The sequence below is a fragment of the Dermacentor variabilis genome, chromosome 3 (genome assembly GCF_050947875.1).
Source record: "Dermacentor variabilis isolate Ectoservices chromosome 3, ASM5094787v1, whole genome shotgun sequence".
In the NCBI taxonomy this organism is placed as follows: Eukaryota; Metazoa; Arthropoda; class Arachnida; order Ixodida; family Ixodidae; genus Dermacentor; species Dermacentor variabilis.
Genome location: NC_134570.1, coordinates 68,146,910 through 68,167,434, shown reverse-complemented (window position 1 = coordinate 68,167,434; position 20,525 = coordinate 68,146,910). Strand labels below are relative to the sequence as shown.

At 47.5% G+C, this 20,525-nt stretch overlaps 1 protein-coding gene across 1 annotated transcript in view; it reads left to right on the top strand.

Annotated features, from left to right (window-relative positions):
- The window catches only part of LOC142574551 (uncharacterized), a 36,391-nt gene extending 16,234 nt beyond the window's left edge, over positions 1-20,157 (top strand). The window contains exons 4-5 of the mRNA XM_075683605.1: positions 15,747-15,841; positions 19,968-20,157. Coding sequence (XP_075539720.1) covers positions 15,747-15,841; positions 19,968-20,157 — 285 coding nt within the window. The remainder of the gene's footprint in view (positions 1-15,746; positions 15,842-19,967) is intronic.
- Positions 20,158-20,525: the final 368 nt, after the last annotated feature.

Genomic DNA, 20,525 nt, shown 5'->3' with positions numbered 1-20,525 from the left:
ATTATCGTTGCGTGGCAAAAGGTTGTAATTTTGCTTAAGAGTGTAGGAAGTGCTCCATAAAGCTCCTCAAACAACACTCTAAGAACAGTCTACACCCTTTGGAGTGCCCCTTCTGGCACACAACGATAATCGTCATCTGCCTTGATGAGTTTTCTTTCTTTAACGCTGCGAGTCCGGTACTTTCCGGTAACGAACGGCATGCGAGTTATCAGCATGATATCATTTCCTTTCTTCTTTTCTTTTTAATGAACCAGATCTCTGTTTCTGACACTGTTCAGGAAGTTGCTGTCGCAATTACTGTCATTGGCTAGTAGAAGAGCTGGTTCGGCTTACCTGTGACCTCAGTTTCCAAAGCCAATGCAGAGGAAACATTTCCATGGCGAGTTCGAATTCCGGGTACTATCACCAGCGGCCATAGCACGCAGATCGCGATTGAGAAGCCAGAAAGGTTAAAGCTGGCAGCTCCCGCGCATCCTTTGCTCGGGTGATAAGGCTGCAGAGTCATGACGGGAAACGTGTAAAGATCTCTTTTTTGGCTGTCCTTTTTGCTTGCGTTCATGAGTGCCCCACAACCGCGCAGAAGTGCAGGCATCGTTTCGCAGCCGCCGTCTACGGCGTGGCTGCGAAACTCTACTTCGTCAACCCACTCGTACAGTGAGCTAAGTGCTTTCGCCGGAATCACTTCGACAGATGTCATCATCACCATCATAATGATCATCACCATCAGCCTATTTTACGTCCACTGCAGGACGAAGGCCTCTTCCCGCGATCTCCAATTACCCGGTCCTGCGCCAGCCGATTCCAAGTATATAGCACCCGCCAATTTCCTGATTTCGTCGTATCACCTAGTCTTCTGTCGTCTTCTACTGCGGTTCCCTTCTCTTGGTACCCATTCTCTGACCTTAATGGTCCAAATATTATGTAATAGTCGCATTACATGACCTGCCCAGCGCCATTTTCTTCTCTTAATGTCTATTAGAATATCGTCTATACCCGTTTGCTCTCTGATCCAAACCGCTCTCTTTCTGTCTTAAAGTTATGCCTTGTCAGGACTTACATAGAGGATATCTTTGCTCTGGCCGCCTTGCGAACCCTAAAATGAAGGAAGCCGAACACGTTCGACACATTAAACAGCATTGGGTCTGTCGCGTTAAGCGCCTTAATCGTGCAAAATCCGGCTGCTGTCGAAGACATCACTTCCACGTGTCAGCGCCTAGAGGAGCGGCAGTCTCTTCGTCTTCAACATGGCAGCAGCGATCCTCAGGTTCCCCATTATTCAGGTCTATGTGCTCTTATTCGCACCACCATGCGCGAAGAGCTTCAAATCGAAGACCTCAGGCGTTCACCTGCTGCCTGCGTGAACTTGGCCATTGCTGTAGACTACGTCCTGCGTCCTGGTCATGAAGTCGTTGTAGCAGTAACATCCAGTCAGGTCGCCAACGGAGGCGCTCTAGTCGCCCCTTCTTCCCGCTGTACTTCTCGCGGGATTCCCATTGCCGCTTGTCTCGTCCGGTTTTGACGTGGCCACGCCTTCTGTATGCTTGCAACACGACACCAGATCCTGTGATACTGCCCAAAGGGATGACTGTGGCTTGGTTCTTGGTTCTGACTTAACAGCCGCGCAGTCCCAAGCCTTACTGGTGCTCTTGACGAAGCACAAAGACTGTTTCGATAGCTGTTCCCCTGTGTTGAGCCAAACTTCTGTTGCTACACACCCAATCGAAACCGATGGTTCCGCTATAATACGACGACGCCCCTATCGTGACTCGCCGTCCGAACTAAAGGTTATTGAACAACAGGTTGCTGCCATGCTTGAGCGGAAGATTATACGGCCTTCATCTAGCCCCTGGGCTTCTCCCGTGGTTCTGGTAAAGAAAAAAGTGGCTGGGTTCCCTTTTGCGTCGATTATCGAGCGCTAAATAAGATCACACGCAAGGGCGTATATCCAATAGCTCGAACTGACGACGCTTTCGACACATTACACGGGGCGGAGTATTTCTCCAGCCTTGATCTTCGATCAGGATTTTGGAAAATCCCGATGAACGAGGCTGACAAAGAATAGACAGCATGCGCTACACCAGACGGACTTTATGAATTTAACGTGATGCCTTTTGGTCTTTGTAACGCTTCCGCCACATTTGAAGGCTTAATAGGTCAAATCTCAGGTCTTCCAATTTGATCGTGATCAAAATGGAAGACCTGCCTCTGTTATCTGGACGATATTGTCATCTTTTCGTCTAACTTCCGCCAACATCTTCATCACTTAGACCAAGTTCTGAAATGCCTTGCCAATCCCGCTCTCCTGATCAATACAAAACATGCAAATTTGCAAGCCAGACAATAAAGGTATTGGACCACGTCGTCTCAAAAGATGGCATCCAGTCAGACCCTGAAAATATTAGCGCTGTTCTCCAGTTTCCTCTCCCCCAGCAACAGAAAGCTCTAGTACTTTTCTCGGCTTGACTTCATACTTTCGTCGATTTATACGCAACTTCACCGCAATAGGAGCTCCTCTACACAAGCTACTGGTTACCGGTGCCTCTTTCACATGGACTAACGACTACGAGTCGGCTTTTCAAGCTCTTAAGCAATATCTTGCTTCCGGACCAGTGCATCGCGACTTCGATTATCGAGCCCTCACCATACTCCATACTCCATACTCCATACTGACGCAAGCGCACAAGGCATTCGCGCACTACTTCTGCAACGTAATGCAGCCTCTAAAGAGCAAGTCATAGCATATGCCAGCCGAACACTTTCTCCAACTGAGCGGAACTACATAATTACAGAGTAGGAGTGCCTGGCTATCGTTTGGTCGATTCAGAAATTCCGCCCATACTTTCATGGTCGCCACTTCACGATCGCCACCGACCATCATGCTCTGTGTTGGCTGTCATCAATGAAAACCATGTCAGGACGCTTAGGACGCGGGATACGCCGCTTGCAGGAATATGAACTTACCATAACGTACAAGTGCGGAAAAAGTCATGATGATGCAGAGGCATTGTCTCGCAGCCCACTCTCGCTCTCTCCCGGTAACGCGCCCTCGTCTTCCCCACCACCTCGTTCCGATGCTACACCTGCCTCACACCAGCTCTCGATAACAGCCCTGGACCAAGTTACGCTTCAATCACGCTCTGTTTTCGTCTTGCATCCGCGAGCCGACTCCTACTGTCGAACTCTCATGGATCGCCTTAGTGGGTTCGCCCAACCACCCAACAGCCGCTTGCGACGCCAACTTCAACCATTCCGCCTTCAAGGTGGCGTGCTACACTACTACATTTACCGCCCAACAGGTCACCGGTGGGTCGCAGTTCTAGCTCGCTGCCTTCGCCTGCGAGATTTAGAGGCACTTCACGACACCGTATCGGCTGGCCACTTAGGCTTTCACGAGACTTACGACCGAATCAAGACCCGGTGCTTCTGACCTGGCCTATCCACAACGGTGGCCAAATACATTGCCTCTTGTGCGTCATGTCAGCACCGCATACGCTCGATATCCCCTCCTGCCGGTTTACTACCACCTCTCCCTTGCCCGGACGCACCTTTTTAATTTGTTGACATTGATTTATATGGCCCCTTGCCTTTGACACCCTCCGGTCAACGTTGGATTGTCACTTCGTTCGACCATTTATTAACAAGACCTGCCAAGACTGCCCCTCTGCGATCCGGTACCGCTTGTGAGGTCGCTGACTTTTTCTTGCCCTCCATCGTCTTGCGGCGCGGGGCTCCTCTCGTTCTTCTGAGTGACCGTGGCAAGGCGTTTATTTCTTAAGTTTTCAAGGAAGTCCTTCGAGCCGCTGATACCATGCACAAATCTACGTCTATACCTATCATCTGCAAACCAATGGCCTTACTGAGCGCTTCCGCCGTACGCTGTCCGACATCATTTTCATGTACATATGTCCTGACCACGCTTACTGGGATAAAATTCTTCCTTTTGTGACATTCGCATATAATTCTGCTATTCAACCGAATACCGGCTGCAGCCCTTTCTTCCTTGAGTATGGACGATTTCCTTCCACCATATTCGACAGAGAATTCTTTTTAGCACCTTCACTTAACGCGTCCATTCCAGAAGATATTGCTGCCAGAGTTGCACGTTGCTTCAAATCTCCCAGCAAAGCACTGAAACTACCCAAGCTGAGCGCAAACGTCGCTGCGACAACACACGCCGTGACCCGCGTTTTCACCCTGGAGACCAAGTCCTGCTTTGGACTCCAGTCTGCACTCCAGACCTCTGTGAGAACTTCCTTCCACGCTACATTGGACCATACACCGTTGTGCAGCAAAGATCTGCAGTGAACTATTTCGTCCGCCCAGTACACTCCATCAATGGCCGGCGTCGCCGGAATGCCGCAATTGTTCACGACTCCCGGATGAAGCCCTTCACTCCTCGTTTGATAATCTCTAATCTACGGCCAGGCTGACCGCTTCCATGACGGCGGGAAGTTAGTGTAAGGACTATTCACGAACTTTGTCGGTTTCATTTGTACATAGCCGTCATCATCTTCCCTGTTATTCTACTTCTTCGTGCGTGAGCTGGGGCGTCGCCTTTTAGGAATAAAGAGCGTTGACAGCTTGGTCGGTCTCGGTCTTATTTTATATATATATATATATTGAAATACCACGGTCGAGACGACGCTTTATTCCAAAAAGGAAAAATGGCGCCGATGCAAAAACGAACACGAGCCGATGGTTGATGATGACTTTCTACAGATGAAGATGAAGTCCGCATAATTGCTTACACTAATTTCCCCCGTGGACGGAAGCGGCCAGCCTGGCCGCACATTAGACAGTGGAACGGAGATGAATGGGCTTCAGGCGAGAAACGCGCACGATCTCCGTTCCGCGGCAGCGTCGGTCAGTTGGGGTCTCAACAGGTGTAACGCGATAGTTCACCGGCGAGGTCTGCTCTACGACTTTGTAGGGGCCAATATATCGAGACTCAAGCTTCTCACATAAACCGGGTGTTCGTGCAGGTGTCCATAGGAGCACATCGTCACCAGGGCGGTAGGAAACGACGCGATGAAAGGCATCGTACCGATGTTTGCGATCGTCTTGGCTGGCTACAGTGTTCATACGGGCGCGACGACGACATTGGGCAAGACGAGACACAAACTGGTCGCAAATGAATGGTGAAGCGTTGACGCGGCCAGAGAAGAAACAAACGTCGAGTGATGAGGTTGGGTGGCGGCCGTATACTAAGAAAAATGGAGAATATCCGGTGGTCCGTTGAACAGACGTGTTGTACGCAAACGTTACAAATGGGAGAATCGCATCCCAGTTACGATGATCAGGGTGAATATACATGGATAGCATGTCACACAGCGTGCGATGAAATCGCTCTGTTAGTCCGTTGGTTTGAGGGTGGTAGCTACGTCGTCTTGTGCACGGTGTTGGACGCTTGCAGCACTTGATTAAGAGTGCTTGAAAGAAATGCCTTGCCTCGGTCGCTCAAAAGAACGTGAGGCGCCCCGTGACGTAAGTAGACAGCCTGCAAGAAGGCCGCTACTTCTGAGGCAGCTCCTGAGCGTATTGAGGCTGTTTCAGCGTACCGGGTCAAATGGTCAACAGCAGTGACGATCCATCTGTTGCCGTCGGGAGTAGGTGGGAGAGGCCCGAAAAGGTCAATGCCGACGACAGAGAAGGGTTGTGCTGGACAAGGAAGTGGTTGTAGGGTCCCGACCGGAGCAGTAGTAGGTCGCTTACGGTGTTGGCAAAGCGTGCACGAGGCAACATATCTAGCTATGCTCGTGGAAAGGCCTGGCCAATAGAATCGACTGCGTATGCGCTCATGTGTTTTGTGGTAATCCAAGTGGCCTGACGTAGGGTCATCGTGTGAGGCCTGCAGAACTGCAGCGCGAAGAGAGCGCGGTAGAACGGGAACCCATCGATGGCCTTCCGGGTGAAAAATGTACCGGTAGAGCACGTCGTCTTCAAACTTGAACAGTTTCAGCTGTTTCCGTAGCCTGGCATTGGGTGGAGATAAAACACCGCTAAGGCGATTGATGATACCATGGCAATAGGAATCGGCCTGCTGGTGAGTGGAAAGCACTGAAGGGCGGTTTGATGGAGTCAAGGAAGAAATCGGTGTAATAGACGAAGCGTGCTCCGTGCGGCCAATTTGTCACGGTGATGTGATGTGCTCCGATGATGGTGGTAATGGGCATCGTGAAAGAGCATCGGCAGCTTTGTGCTTCCGTCCGGACTTATATATGACATCGAAATCATATGCTTGTAATCGGAGTATCCAGCGGCCAAGGCGCCCAGACAAGTTTTTGATCGTCGACAACCAACATAGGGCATGGTGGTCGGTCACAACCGTGAAATGTCGACCGTGGAGATATGGACGAAATTTCTGAATTGACCAGACAACAGCCAAACACTGTTGTTCGGTTATCGAGTACTTCTTTTCCGCCGAAATGAGAGTTCGGCTTGCATATGCAACAACCTTTTCGCAAAATTCGTGGTCGCGCTGCAGCAGTACGGCATCAATTCCGTGACCGCTGGCGTCAGTATGCAGTAATGTGGGCGCCTTGTCATCAAAATGACAAAGAACAGGTGGGGATGTTAGTGCGCGCTTGAGTTCTTGGAACGCGGCTTCACCCTGATCGTTCCAATCGAAGGAACTGGAACTAGCAAGAAGCTTGTGAAGGTGCGAGGCAATGCTGGCAAAGTTCCGAATAAAACGTCGAAAGTATGAGGCGAGTCCAATGAAGCTGCGCAGTTCTTTTGCACGAAGTGGGCGTGCAAAGTTGAGCACCGCGGCAATTTTATCCGGATGGGGCTGGATGCCGTCTTTGCTAACGAGATGACCCAGGACTTTAATCGTTGTGCTAGCGAAACGGCACTTCTTCGTGTTTAGTTGAAGTACGGCATTAGAAAGGCATGTGAGCACTTCATCTAAGCGTTGCAGATGGTCAGTGAAAGTCGAGGAAAACACGACGATGTCGTCGAGGTAACATAGACAAGTTTTCCAGTTGTGGCCGCGAAGAACAGTGTCGATCATTCTTTCAAATGTAGCGGGAGCATTGCATAGACCAAAGGGCATTACATTAAACTCGTAAAGACCATCCGGAATAGAAAAGGCGGTCTTTTCTTTGTCCGCTTCGTGCATTGGAATTTGTCAATATCCGGAGCGAAGATCAAGGCTGGAAAAGTATTGCGCGCCTTGCAACGAATCAAGGGCGTCATCGATACGGGGCATCGGATATACATCCTTACGGGTGATCTTGTTTAGCGCACGGTAGTCAACACAAAATCGTACCGATCCATCCTTCTTCTGCACTAAAACGACGGGTGATGACCAAGCACTGGCGGAGGGACGTATGACGTTTCGTTTCAGCATATCGGCGACGTTCTCCTCGATGATTTTCATCATCATCATCATCATCATCATCATCATCATCATCATCATCAGCCTGGTTGCGCCCACTGCAGGGCAAAGGCCTCTCCCATGCTTCTCCAACAACCCCGGTCATGTACTAATTGTGGCCATGCCGTCCCTGCAAACTTCTTAATCTCATCCGCCCACCTAACTTTCTGCCGCCCCCTGCTACGCTTCCCTTCCCTTGGGATCCAGTCCGTAACCCTTCGTGACCATCGGTTATCTTCCCTCCTCATTACATGTCCTGCCCATGCCCATTTCTTTTTCTTGATTTCAACTAAGATGTCATTAACTCGCGTTTGTTCCCTCACCCAATCTGCTCTTTTCTTATCCCTTAACGTTACACCTATCATTCTTCTTTCCATAGCTCGTTGTGTCGTCCTCAATTTGAGTAGAACCCTTTTCGTAAGCCTCCAGGTTTATGCCCCGTAGGTGAGTACTGGTAAGACACAGCTATTATATACTTTTCTCTTGAGGGATAATGGCAACCTGCTGTTCATGATTTGGGAATGCCTGCCAAACGCACCCCAGCCCATTCTTATTCTTCTGATTATTTCCGTCTCATGATCCGGATCCGCCGTCACTACCTGCCCTAAGTAGATGTATTCCCTTACGACTTCCAGTGCCTCGCTGCCTATTGTGAATTGCTGTTCTCTCCCGAGACTGTTAAGCATTACTTTAGTTTTCTGCAGATCAATTTTTAGACCCACTCTTCTGCTTTGCCTCTCCAGGTCAGTGAGCATGCATTGCAATTGGTCCCCCGAGTTACTAAGCAAGGCAATATCATCAGCGAATCGCAAGTTACTAAGGTATTCTCCATTAACTTTTATCCCCAATTCTTCCCAATCCAGGTCTCTGAATACCTCCTGTAAACACGCTGTGAATAGCATTGGAGATATCGTATCTCCCTGCCTGACGCCTTTCTTTATTGGGATTTTGTTGCTTGCTTTATGGAGGACTACGGTGGCTGTGGAGCCGCTATAGATATCTTCCAGTATTTTTACATATGGCTCATCTACTCCCTGATTCCGTAATGCCTCCATGACTGCTGACGTTTCGACTGAATCAAACGCTTTCTCGTATTCAATGAAAGCTATATATAAGGGTTGGTTATATTCTGCGCATTTCTCTATCACTTGATTGATAGTGTGAATATGGTCTATTGTTGAGTAGCCTTTACGGAATCCCGCCTGGTCCTTTGGTTGACAGGAGTCTAAGGTGTTCCTGATTCTATTTGCAATTACCTTAGTAAATACTTTGTAGGCAACGGATAGTAAGCTGATCGGTCTATAATTTTTCAAGTCTTTGGCGTCCCCTTTCTTATGGATTAGGATTATGTTAGCGTCCTTCCATGATTCCGGTACGCTCGAGGTCATGAGGCATTGCGTATACAGTGTGGCCAGTTTCTCTAGAACAATCTGTCCACCATCCTTCAACAAATCTGCTGTTACCTGGTCCTCCCCAGCTGCCTTCCCCCTTTGCATATCTCCTAAGGCTTTCTTTACTTCTTCCGGCGTTACCTTCGGGATTTCGAATTCCTCTAGACTACTTTCTCTTCCATTATCGCCGTGGGTGCCACTGCTACTGTATAAATCTCTATAGAACTCCTCAGCCACTTGAACTATCTCTTCCATATTAGTAATGATATTGCCGGCTTTGTCTCTTAACGCATACCTATGATTCTTGCAAATTCCTAGTTTCTTCTTCACTGTTTTTAGGCTTCCTCCGTTCCTGAGAGCATGTTCAATTCTATCCTTATTATACTTCCTTATGTCAGCTGTCTTACGCTTGTTGATTAACTTCGAAAGTTCTGCCAGTTCTACTCTAGCTGTAGGGTTAGAGGCTTTCATACATTGGCGTTTCTTGATCAGATCTTTCGTCTCCTGCGATAATTTACTGGTATCTTGCCTAACGGCGTTACCACCGACTTCCACTGCACACTCCTTAATGATGCCCATAAGATTGTCGTTCATTGCTTCAACACTAAGGTCCTCTTCCTGAGTTAAAGCAGAATACCTGTTCTGTAGCTTGATCTGGAATTCCTCTATTTTCCCTCTTACCGCTAACTCATTGATCGGCTTTTTATGTACCAGTTTCTTCCGCTCCCTCCTCAGGTCTAGGCTAATTCGAGTTCTTACCATCCTGTGGTCACTCCAGCGCACCTTGCCGAGCACGTCCACATCTTGTATGATGCCAGGGTTAGCGCAGAGTATGAAGTCTATTTCATTTCTGGTCTCGCCGTTCGGGCTCCTCCACGTCCACTTTCGGCTATCCCGCTTGCGGAAGAAGGTATTCATTATCCTCATATTATTCTGTTCCGCAAACTCTACTAATAACTCTCCCCTGCTATTCCTAGTGCCTATGCCATATTCCCCCACTGCCTTGTCTCGATGATTTTGCGTTCGGCCAAAGAGACTCGGTAGGGACGACGGCGTACATTAGTCTGGCCATCAGTGTCGATACGATGGAAGGCAACGGATGTCTGTCCGAGTGACGAAGTATCCATATCAAAGGAAGCCTGGTGCTTAGTAAGCAATTTTAGCAACGCTTCATGTTGAGCAGCAGTAAGGTCAGGACTTATCACGAAAGCAAGGGCAGATGAAGCAGATTTGTCCTGTTGAGGAAGAGCTTGCGAGGCGGCAAGAGGAAGCAGGGAGACTGGTTGCGTATCCACATAACAGGTCACTGCGGAGCCTTGAGGTAGGAGGATTGTCTCAGTGGTCGCGTTTAAAGCGATGATTAACGCAGAGCTTTCTTTGAACCGCACTAGGCAGGAAGCGAAGACAATCCCACGGCCAAGACAGCGACCGCAAGGAGTGATGAACACGTCGCCATTGGTAATGTCTGTAGAAAAGAGACTTATGACTTGCTCGTGGCCGGGAGGCAGTACAGAATCGGCAGCAATCAGAAAACGCAGTCGTGGCTCATCGGCACTCCCGCTGCAATGAAATGCCTCGGTCATATGGACTACACGTTGACGGCAAGAGATTAAAGCGGACGCTGACGAGAGAAAGTCCCAACCTAAAATTAATTCATGAGCACACGGGAATAAAATCGCGAACTTAATGTGATGACGGATACCATCAATGAATACGCGTGCTGTACATTGGGCTGATGGTCGAATGATTGCTCCATTAGCCCCAATCAGGGATGATCCAATATGAGGCGTCTTCACTTTCCGCAGACGAGAGCACAGGTCCGCACGCATAACAGATATAGTAGCTCCCGTGTCAATCAGAGCTAACAAAGGCACACCCTCCACAGACACCAATAACATGTTCGATGGACGTTCAGGAGGACTTGGAGCACTTCGCGGCGATGCAGTTTTCCCTCCAAAAGCTGCACTGGTTAGTTTTCCGGTCGCTGGACATGGAGTTGGGAGACAGGTCGAAGTGGCGAAACAGAACGTCGGAGCGGCGATGGGGAGCGGCGTCTCGAGGCACGTGTGTTGAGTGCGGTGTTGGAGAAGTCGGCTGGAGATGGAGATCGGCGAACGGGGAGATTATCGTCATAAGTGCGGTAAACGCGAGAAGGTGGCTCATCGCGTTCAAAGGCTGCGTAACCACGACGTTCGTCTTGTTGGCGGCGTCGGCAAAACCGGGAGATATGTCCTCGAAAGCCGCAGTAGTAGCAGATAGGGCGCGATGAACGCCAGGCAGAGTAGCAAGGCGGGTTCGGAGCTCGGGTGACTAAAGGTGCCAGGTGATCGTGAACAGGCGCAGGTGGTGTGATTGGAGACGGCGCGACTGGCATTGCAGCAATCAGGGCGTAAGAAGCCGGTTGTGGGCAAGGAGAAGCGTTGGTATGCTGGGCGTTCTGCAGGGAGGCCAATTCTTCCTTAATAATACCGCGCAGGTCAGTAGAAGCAGGTTGGACGTGAGCGCTGCTGCAAGGGGGTGAGCCATGCGCTTGCAATTCCTCACGAATTATGGCTCGAATGATAGACCGGAGCTCAATACTGTTTGCCAGGGGGTTGTCGGAAACGTCCGGTTGCAAGCGGACTGATTGCAGGGCGTCGAGGCGCTGACAGACGGAGACGACGTCCGACACCGTCGAAGGGTTTTAAGCGGCGAGTGCGTTGAAGGCAGTAGATCCGATACCCTTAAGCAGGTGTCGCACGCGATCAGGTTCTGGCATGGCACTGTCGACACGGCGGCAAAGCGCGAGGATGTCCTCAAAGTACGAGTATACGACTCGCCATAATGCTGGACGCGTTCAGACAGCCTCTTTTTTGCAACTTCCGAACGAACCGTGGGTGTGCCGAAAATCCGCCGTAGCTGCTTTCTGAAAGACGACCAATCACGGAAGTCTCTCTCATGATTCAGGAACCATGTCTTGGCTACTTGAGAGACGTAAAATGGCACGTTGTTTAACCTCGATGTCTCGTTCCAGTTGCTGTATTCGCTGACACGATCGTAGTTGTCGAGCCAGTCTTCAACGTCCTCACCAGGCAATCCAGAGAAGATGTCAGGATCGCGATACCGGTTGTTGGTAGGGCTCGGAGTGGGGGTGGTTGGCACTTGAACCGAGATGGTGGACGCTGCGGTCTGGTCTTGCGACATGACGGCCTTTTGGCGTAAGCGGCGTCCCGAACGTAGCTCCAGGAGAGATCTTGAAGTAGATTGAGGTCGAAGGGATCTTAAAGCGCCTCCACCACTTGAAATACCACGGTCGAGACGACGCTTTATTCCAAAAAGGAAAAATGGCGCCGATGCAAAAACGAACACGAGCCGATGGTTGATGATGACTTTGTACAGATGAAGATGAAGTCCGCATAAATGCTTACAATATATATATATACATATATATATATATATATATATATATATATATATATATATATATATATATATATATAATATACCCGGTCGCCATCAGAAGACGGAAGAGGCAGAAGACGGTTGTTGTTGCTCGTGCTCGGCCCGATCAGCCGTTGTCTCTTTCTTTGAATTTATATAAAACGCCGAGCTCATCTAGCCTTCAAAGCCTGCTATCAATTGTTGGAGGCGCTGGCTTCCTTTTTCGATGTGGAACTCCGTTCCCGGATTCGCAGTACTCGGCATCGCAGAGCCGGAGGCAAGAACTGCGCTCATGTCGACAACTTCATGGCCTTGATTTCTACCTGCGAACGAAATAACCATGAATATCGAGGCTGTTTCCGGGCAAACACTCGTTTATACTGGAGCCGCTGTTTCTGTTCTTAGTGGAGAACTGTACCGCAAGTTAACAAAGAACGCGATTCCGCTTTCCGACGTCTCCCTGCGTACTGCAAGCGCGTACCACATTCAACTTGCAGTGGCATGCTCAGCTCGCCTTTGTCATTCAGGACATTTTGTACCTAGTCGAATTGGCCTCCGTGAAGGGCTTCTGTACCGCGGCAACTACTTAAGTGATGGCCGTGAATGGTTGCTGTTGATTGCTCGCCACATACGTTCCGACTTGTGTGCCTCTTTTCACGCGGATGTGCAATGCGCGCATGCTGGTGTACTAAAGACGTATGCACGCCTACGGCTTCGATACTAATGGCGAGGAATGCACCGCTTCGCTCGGCAGCACCTCCACTCGTGCTCCAAGTGCCAATGCCGTAGGAGCCCACCACACAAGATAGTAGGGCCGCTCCAACGATTGCCTTGTCCCTCCTGACCTTTCGACCGTATCGGCATTGATTTGTACGGACCTCTACACACCCCAGATGGTAACCGCTGGGTCATCATCACTGTGGACCACTTCACGCGCTACGCCGAAATTTCAGCGCTGCCGGTGGCCACAGCACGTGAGCTCGGCTTGTTGATCCTTAGCAACCTTGTCCTTCGACACGGTGCGCCTCGCAAGTTACTGATTGACCGTGGTCGTTCATTTCTATCCGAAGCTGTAGAAACCCTCCTTAGCTAATGCAACATTGTCCGTAGAACTACAAGTGCCTATCTTCCGCGAAACAATGGTATGACTGAACGCTTTAATCGTCCTCTCGGTGACATGCTCGCCATGTACATCTCCGCTGACCACACCAACTGGGACCGCATCCCACCCCCGTTTGTTGCAGTATACTTACAAAAGCACCACTCAGTCTACCACGGGATTCTCTCACTTTTTTATTCTTTATGGTCGCGAACCTCCCTCGTTTGTGGACACAATTCTTTGCTATCGCCCCAACGCTTCCGAATCTACAACTCTATCCGAAGCCGCAATGTCGTCAGATTACTCGCTCACTTACTTTTTCCGTTCCTTTTGGTGAGATTTTCCATGCTAAAGGCACGATATGATTAAGAGGCATGCCGTAGCATTAGACTTCGTATCATTCCGGAGCACCTGGGGTTCTTTAACGTGTACCCAAGGAATGGTACACGGGCGATTTGAGATTTCGCCCCTATTTAAATGCGGCTTGTGTGACTTGATCCCACGCCTTCGCGATCAGTTGTGCAACTCCATTTTCACTACTCCACCACGGCGGGTACCCCATTCAATCATGGTTTTCTTCTTTTTAAATAGCCCTGATTCTGAGGTGTTAATGAAACCAGGGTTCCGAAATTCCCCATTCCTCCCTTGGTACTCTCTGTCGCGTGCCTGTAGACGGCGGAAGTGGGTTATAGGCACGTATAGATAGCCGTATAGGCAACCGGGTACCACCCCACTGCTGGTAGCCGAGTATCCATCTGCAAAGAATTCGCCATCAAAGCAATGTTTTGTTAACGTCTCTGATAAGGTCGAAAGGTACAAGGAAAGGGTACTCAGTGATGAGGAAGAGGGATGCCGCGAGAATCCTCCTTTCCCACATCGTATGCAAGGGGGATGCGTTGGTGCTCTGTTGCAGGCCCCCATGGGCGCACGGCGACACTGTCCGAATTGCGGAGTAGAACCCGCTGGAGTGTTCAGTGTTTACGAAGCGCTGTTTCTTCTGCCGCCTTTGCCTTGCAAACTTCTATTCACACAAGTGCCGAGTAGTTATGAGAAATGTTTATATAGCAAAGCTCATTAACCGCCAATATTCCCAGGTAAAATGTTAAATTTCGTCATGTCGTGAAAGTAGTCACTTTGAAATTCGTAACTTGCAGTGGGAGGTAGGATAAAGAAAATAACTTGATGGCACCATCAATCGTTAATTTCGTTCGTGTATTCTGAAGTGGATCAAGTAAAGCGAGTTTATTTCTTATTTAGTGAAAACTCAACACAAGTAAAATTCGAATGTTTTTCTTTTCATTGACACATTTCGTACTGGGAAAAGACGAAATTATCAGCCTGCAGACGCAATCTTCATTCACAACTCAAACTTGTACACAATATGCGAACATAGATTCTACAAGATCGAAACCAATGCGAAAATTATTATCGTCACGAGCTGGTCATAGGGTCTGTTATGATGGTGCACATTTATTGTGCCTCATAGAAAGTTCAGTTCAATACATGCATTTCAGCGGCAGTATTAGAAGTAAAAAGTGGCAGAATTTTAAACTGGATATGTTAAGCTGCATGAAAGGAAGCTGCCTATAATAGCTCTTATCATTTGAACTACTTGCTTTGGCGGTGCATGTCAACATAGAGTGAACAAAATCGACGTACACGCATTCAAGCCCTTCCTTACACCTTTTTCACCGACAGCAGACGGGCTGTCGTCATGGCGAATGAGTCGACACTGGTCCTATGAGAGTCCACGCAGGCTTTCACAGAACGGTTTTACTATGGCAAAATGAATACCTGCTCAGAAATTAGCGATATATACTTGTCCTTACCTGGTCTCATTCAGAAACCTGCAAAACTACGCAGAAGTGAAAATGGTGGTGCTAGAACACCTTAGAGCCGCATAAGACATGTGACATCCCGATTTAGCCATCCTCGTCTAATGATTAGTTGACCTGGTTTCCTGCGTCTTCCGTTCCTTGCACACCTGATCACGCCTATCCTGCTCATATTCCCATCGTCACAATTGGCACGAGAACCGAAGCAGATGACGAAGCGCGGTCCGACTTGTGATATTGTTGAGCGAGTGGCAACGGTGAGTGGATGCGAGCCCGCACTTCGTCAGATTTGAAATTTACAAAAAGAGAAATAAAAATAACTAAACAGAAGGAAGAGCTGCTTACCGTTCATTGAAATTTTATTGTTTTTAAGAACTTCTGAATGACAAGAAATGTGAACATTCACATCTTATTTTACTTGTTTCTGCGAGATCTTGGGATGCCTGACAACCGCTAGAAGCGCGCTTGTTCCTTGAAACACAGACTAGCACTCGCCCTCCTTGGCTTATTTATGAGATACGTGTTATTATAGCAGTGAACGCGTGCCATTTATCAGCTATAGAATGCTCACCCTTATTTTTGTGCCTTTTACGATTAACAAACTTGCCTACTTTTTAATGCAGATTCCGTACACCCGGTGTATGAATTGGGCTGCCGGGTGTACTGCCATAGCCAGGCTAGACCTTATCGCCAGCCATGAATCCACGTGTGGGTTTCGGTAAGCAAGTATTTGACTACGTTGCACCTTACCTATAATAGATATGTTTCTTTCTGTGACCTCATTGCTCTGCAGTTCTGGCCGTTGTATCCTGAAAGAAAAAAGGAAGTGAGTAGCAGTTAGCCTGTGTATTACTGTCTGACAATCAGATGTGTGCTTTAAACAAGTAAGACAGGCAAGCTTGAAATTATAAGCTAAATATTTCACGACTTCTCACCCTGTACAGCCTGAGTAGGAAAAAGCAAGGTGGAGTGCATGGTTATACATTATTTAACACGCATTAAGTCATCACGACATTGGTGAAAACGTAGTGTTTGTACACTTCCTGTATCGCAGTTGGCAGCGAAGTTGCTGAAACGTCCACGTAACGGAAAGATGAAAACGCCGTGGGTTTCGCCAGCATGGTGGCTTATGTGCCTCTGTTGCTGATCCAGCCACGACACAGCATGATCATAAACCACAGCAGAAATAGCTAAATTGCTGCTACAATACACCACGTACACCACGTACACCAATACACTACGTACCACGCCGGCGTCGCAAAGGACCTGATATCGATGGCGATAGTCTCCTTCTTTGCATCGACTCCGACCACTCTTAAATTCGTGCTGTCGCGCGAGAGAAGCATGTGACATTCTTTGAATCCACCCGCTTCGCCTTGACCACGGCCGAACTAAACCCCCCTTTTCGTCAAACCATGTACACGCCTCTATCTTGTGAAGGTTGAATGACACCAAGACATCCATCACCTCTCGGTGACAAGTGCGCGGGCCTTCGTGTGTGCATCGTTTTCTCGGGGACTTAGATGGAGAAATGTGCTTTATGGCCGAGGTCGAAAAAGAACCTGAAGAGACAACTCTGTTCCCCCCCCCCCCAGCTTAATGTTGTTCGGCTGTTAGGGGCGGCGTGGTTTTATTTTTCGTGACAATTATTGTTCCTAAAACGGACCTTCCCTCCAAACAAGATAAAGATTTAAAAATAATATCATATAGGGTGAATCAGGTGGTTAATATATTTTGCACAAAATATCTCTTAGCACTTGCCGCTCTCAAACACAATACCTTGCTTCGTGGAGACCAGCGCAAGATAATGTTGAAACCTGTTATAGTAGTACTTTTATAGTTAAATAGATGTCCAACGTTAAAAATTTTAAGGCGTGCTAAGCATGGCAAAAGCATCACCACTGATATCCTGGCTCTTGGTACCGTGGAATGCAATAATTAGGAATTCCGTAAGGCCACCGGAAAACCTTACCTAAGCTTAGAACTTATTGCCGTGCTGCGAAGCAAAAGCAGTGAATATTATGAGTGAGCAATTATCGCTAATCGATATGGTTTCAGACATCAAGCCAAAATCACGCGTAAAGCAGATCAGCTGAAATTTATAATTAATTTGATTTAGCTTTGATGCAACGTCCTAATAGTATCCTCTAATGTGGAAGAGCCGTCTGTAACAGGCAGAGACGAAAGCGAGCGAACAAGGCTGCATTTTTTTTATACAGCAAGGATCACTTCTTTCGTCACAGAAAGTTGACCCTTGCAACGAGTTCAGCGCTTCTCGGTCTTCGCCCTCTGCGCTTTCTCATGGCAACACGCTCTCACTCAACAGGAGCTGTATTTTGCAACCTTTTAGTCTTTTAGAGGCAACGTTCCGGCACCGTGTTACTCCGAGTTTCGGCTCTTTTTCTCTTGTTTTAACAGGTATTGTGACGCTACGTGCTGGCATGTTCCAGATTAGGACGTACTTTTTATATCGCGGAGTGCATTGACCTGATGATCTCGTTAGAAATCAAATTGGTGGCCTTGCAGAAGCAGTGCGCGGTGAGGGCCGATTTACGCTGAAGCCGCACGCCGCACCGCCTGCCTGCCGCACGCCTGTCGTCGGGCGACTGCTGATTTCGCAGGCTGGTACACACGCTTCAGTGTACACTGTATGTGCGGGCCCAGTGTAGATCGATATTTGTGCACCAATGCGCGAAATGTGCAGTTTTCCGCATGACCGCACGCGTGCGGCCAGCGGGTGGTGCCGCTCGAGCGCAAATCGGCCTCTAATCGTCCGCCCTAAAGCTGGGATAAATCTGTGCACCAGGTGCGCGGCCTGCATAGGACTCCGATATCGTCAGACCGGTCCACTGGTGTAGCGCGAGCTAATTTTTTCGGACTGCGGTAGCTTCACCGTAGGCTCACTTAGTCCCGTAGAACCCATAAGAAGTTATCGTTAATAGCAGTTTACTAACATATTCCTTTAAACATTTTAGTAGCACTCTGTGAATAATTCGCCATCTCCTTGGATTGGAATGGTGCTTTAAACAAAGGGCTTGATTCGTGAGTGTGTCATATATCGACATTATTGTGTTAAGAAAAATTCATCGAAAGTTCTCAAGGCACTTCCTACTCTAAATATTTTTGGCAAATAAATACAAGCTGTGACGTACTACATGCTCAGTACGTCAACAGAAAAAAAAATATTTTCATGTATAGTAATAAAGCATTCTTTAGACAAAACTTACAGTCCTTTTGACGGAGTAATAATGTGGGTATTTAGGCAGGAGTTAGAAGAAAGTATGTTAATGGTTAAGATATTCTTTATACAGAATTAAATTGGAACCCTAATAACGGTGTACAAACAATGTTCTCCATACAACAGTAAGAATTAAGATTTTTAACAGTGTATTGAAAATGTTCTTTATACAAGAGTAAGGAGGAATGCTTAATACAATGTATTTAAAATATCCTTCATACAAAACTCTGAAGGAAGTCTGTGAACGGTGTAGTTAAAGTATTCTTCATACAAAAATAAGAAAGAAGTGTTTTGACAGTGTATGAAGAAATGTTACCAGAATGTAAATTTAAATATATTGTCAGTAAAGTAAAGAGACACTGTGTAGGAGTTCTAAATATTATTATCATAGAGATTTTTTGCCAGGGATAGCTGATTTCGGCTGTAAGACACATTCAGGCACTCTGTCAGGAATCTTTTGTAAAGGCAGTATTTTTTGCGCAGGTATTTAGCTTCGTATGCCGATTCTTCATAGCATTCTCCCCTATTTTCGCTAGATTAAAACTTGGCGGAATTTGTTATTGCTATTCAGCGAGAGCAATTTTGCACTGCCGATAAAGCTTACCCATAAAACACGTGAGCATATGAATACCTTATTTATTGCAAAGGACGAAATTAAACGACGGACATTAATGGTAGCCTGCAATTACAATTAACGGGTCCCCTTTTCACCAAGTACTAACGTAGTTTTCTGGATTTCATTGAGAAAATGATGGCAACACACTACACACCTCGTAAAACGCTAATGACAGGGCAGGAAAATGAGGGTTGAGTTATTATTTGCAATGCTTCCAATTAGCGCACCGTCAACGCTTGGCATACATCAAACTTGCTATACCGCCCAATATTATTGATTTTCTACTCAATGTCAGTTTTTCTAGGACTCCTTGTATCCTTGCAGATAATGGCGGTATGGCATTGTGCATGACTTCTATAAATATTCTTTACGAAGGGTATAATTAATGAACGCATACGAAGCATTTATCGGACGCCATTCCTAACGTGATTCTATACTTTAATACAATAAAAGCTACGTGATTCACCTAGGTCTCAAAGGCGACAGGAAAACTAGACTACCAGCTTCGTAGAACGTATCAAAATAGGGAATAAACAAGTATCACAAATATTCGATAAGTATTTTTCAAACAAAATAGCCTACACCAGTTGAAACGTTCCATAAACGTCAATGATGGCGTGGCGTCAATTTCTTTCTAATTATTAAATTACAGCAGTTCTTCGCCGACCCCCCCCCCCCCCAGGGCATAGTAACTTTATGTGTTTCGTATACAGACTCTAAAGTGGCTGGTAACAAAGGTTTAGCAATATTTCATCAATTCCAAATAATCGACGTAGTCAAATGTTGGCCGCCTATCACCCCTAAAATATTTTCTGCTTTCTCAAGATATAAACTTGAGGGTTTATTTGTATTTCTCAGAAAATCGTGAAGGAGGCATGGAAGGTGTTCGTGAGCTTCTAAACTCATAAACAGCTTCGCTGTAAGACAAGCGGAATTCCTGGTGCAACCTCAAGGATAATGAGTGGTGCAATGTTTTTTTTTTGTGTGCAGACAAGTTCGTTGCCTCCACAAGGGCTGCGGCTGGGTCCACCGCTTGAACGAGCTGGCCGCTCATCTGGCGCAGCACCACAACGTCAGCGTGATTGAAGTGCAGGATAAGTCAGTACAACAAGAAAGTGAACACGAACTGTATTCCAATGTAACAATTGGGAGTGATAACTCGCGCTGCATGTCACCGTAACAGCAGCCTGGAAACTGGCCTTTGCAATGCGGAGCTAGCTGTGCAGGAGTACTGCTCTAAGGTGCCAGGTGGACTAGGGAACCGCAATGCATCGATTTCGACCTTTTAAAATATAGTAGTCATTGATGAACTTCAGTGCTAACGTCGAAAAAAAATTATTTATATCACAAGGATTCAGGAAGCATGTTAACGCGCCAAACGGATGTGAGTGAATGTTTTGACCCGTCATGTTCAGCTATTAGGAATTGCGAAGGGGCCATCAGGAGCACTCTGACGCCTACCCGTTAAGGCGCATGTTTTACACAGCCTCATCATGGCATGAACCTCCTCAGCATTATTTGTAGTTGAATACCGTCTCCCCATCTTAA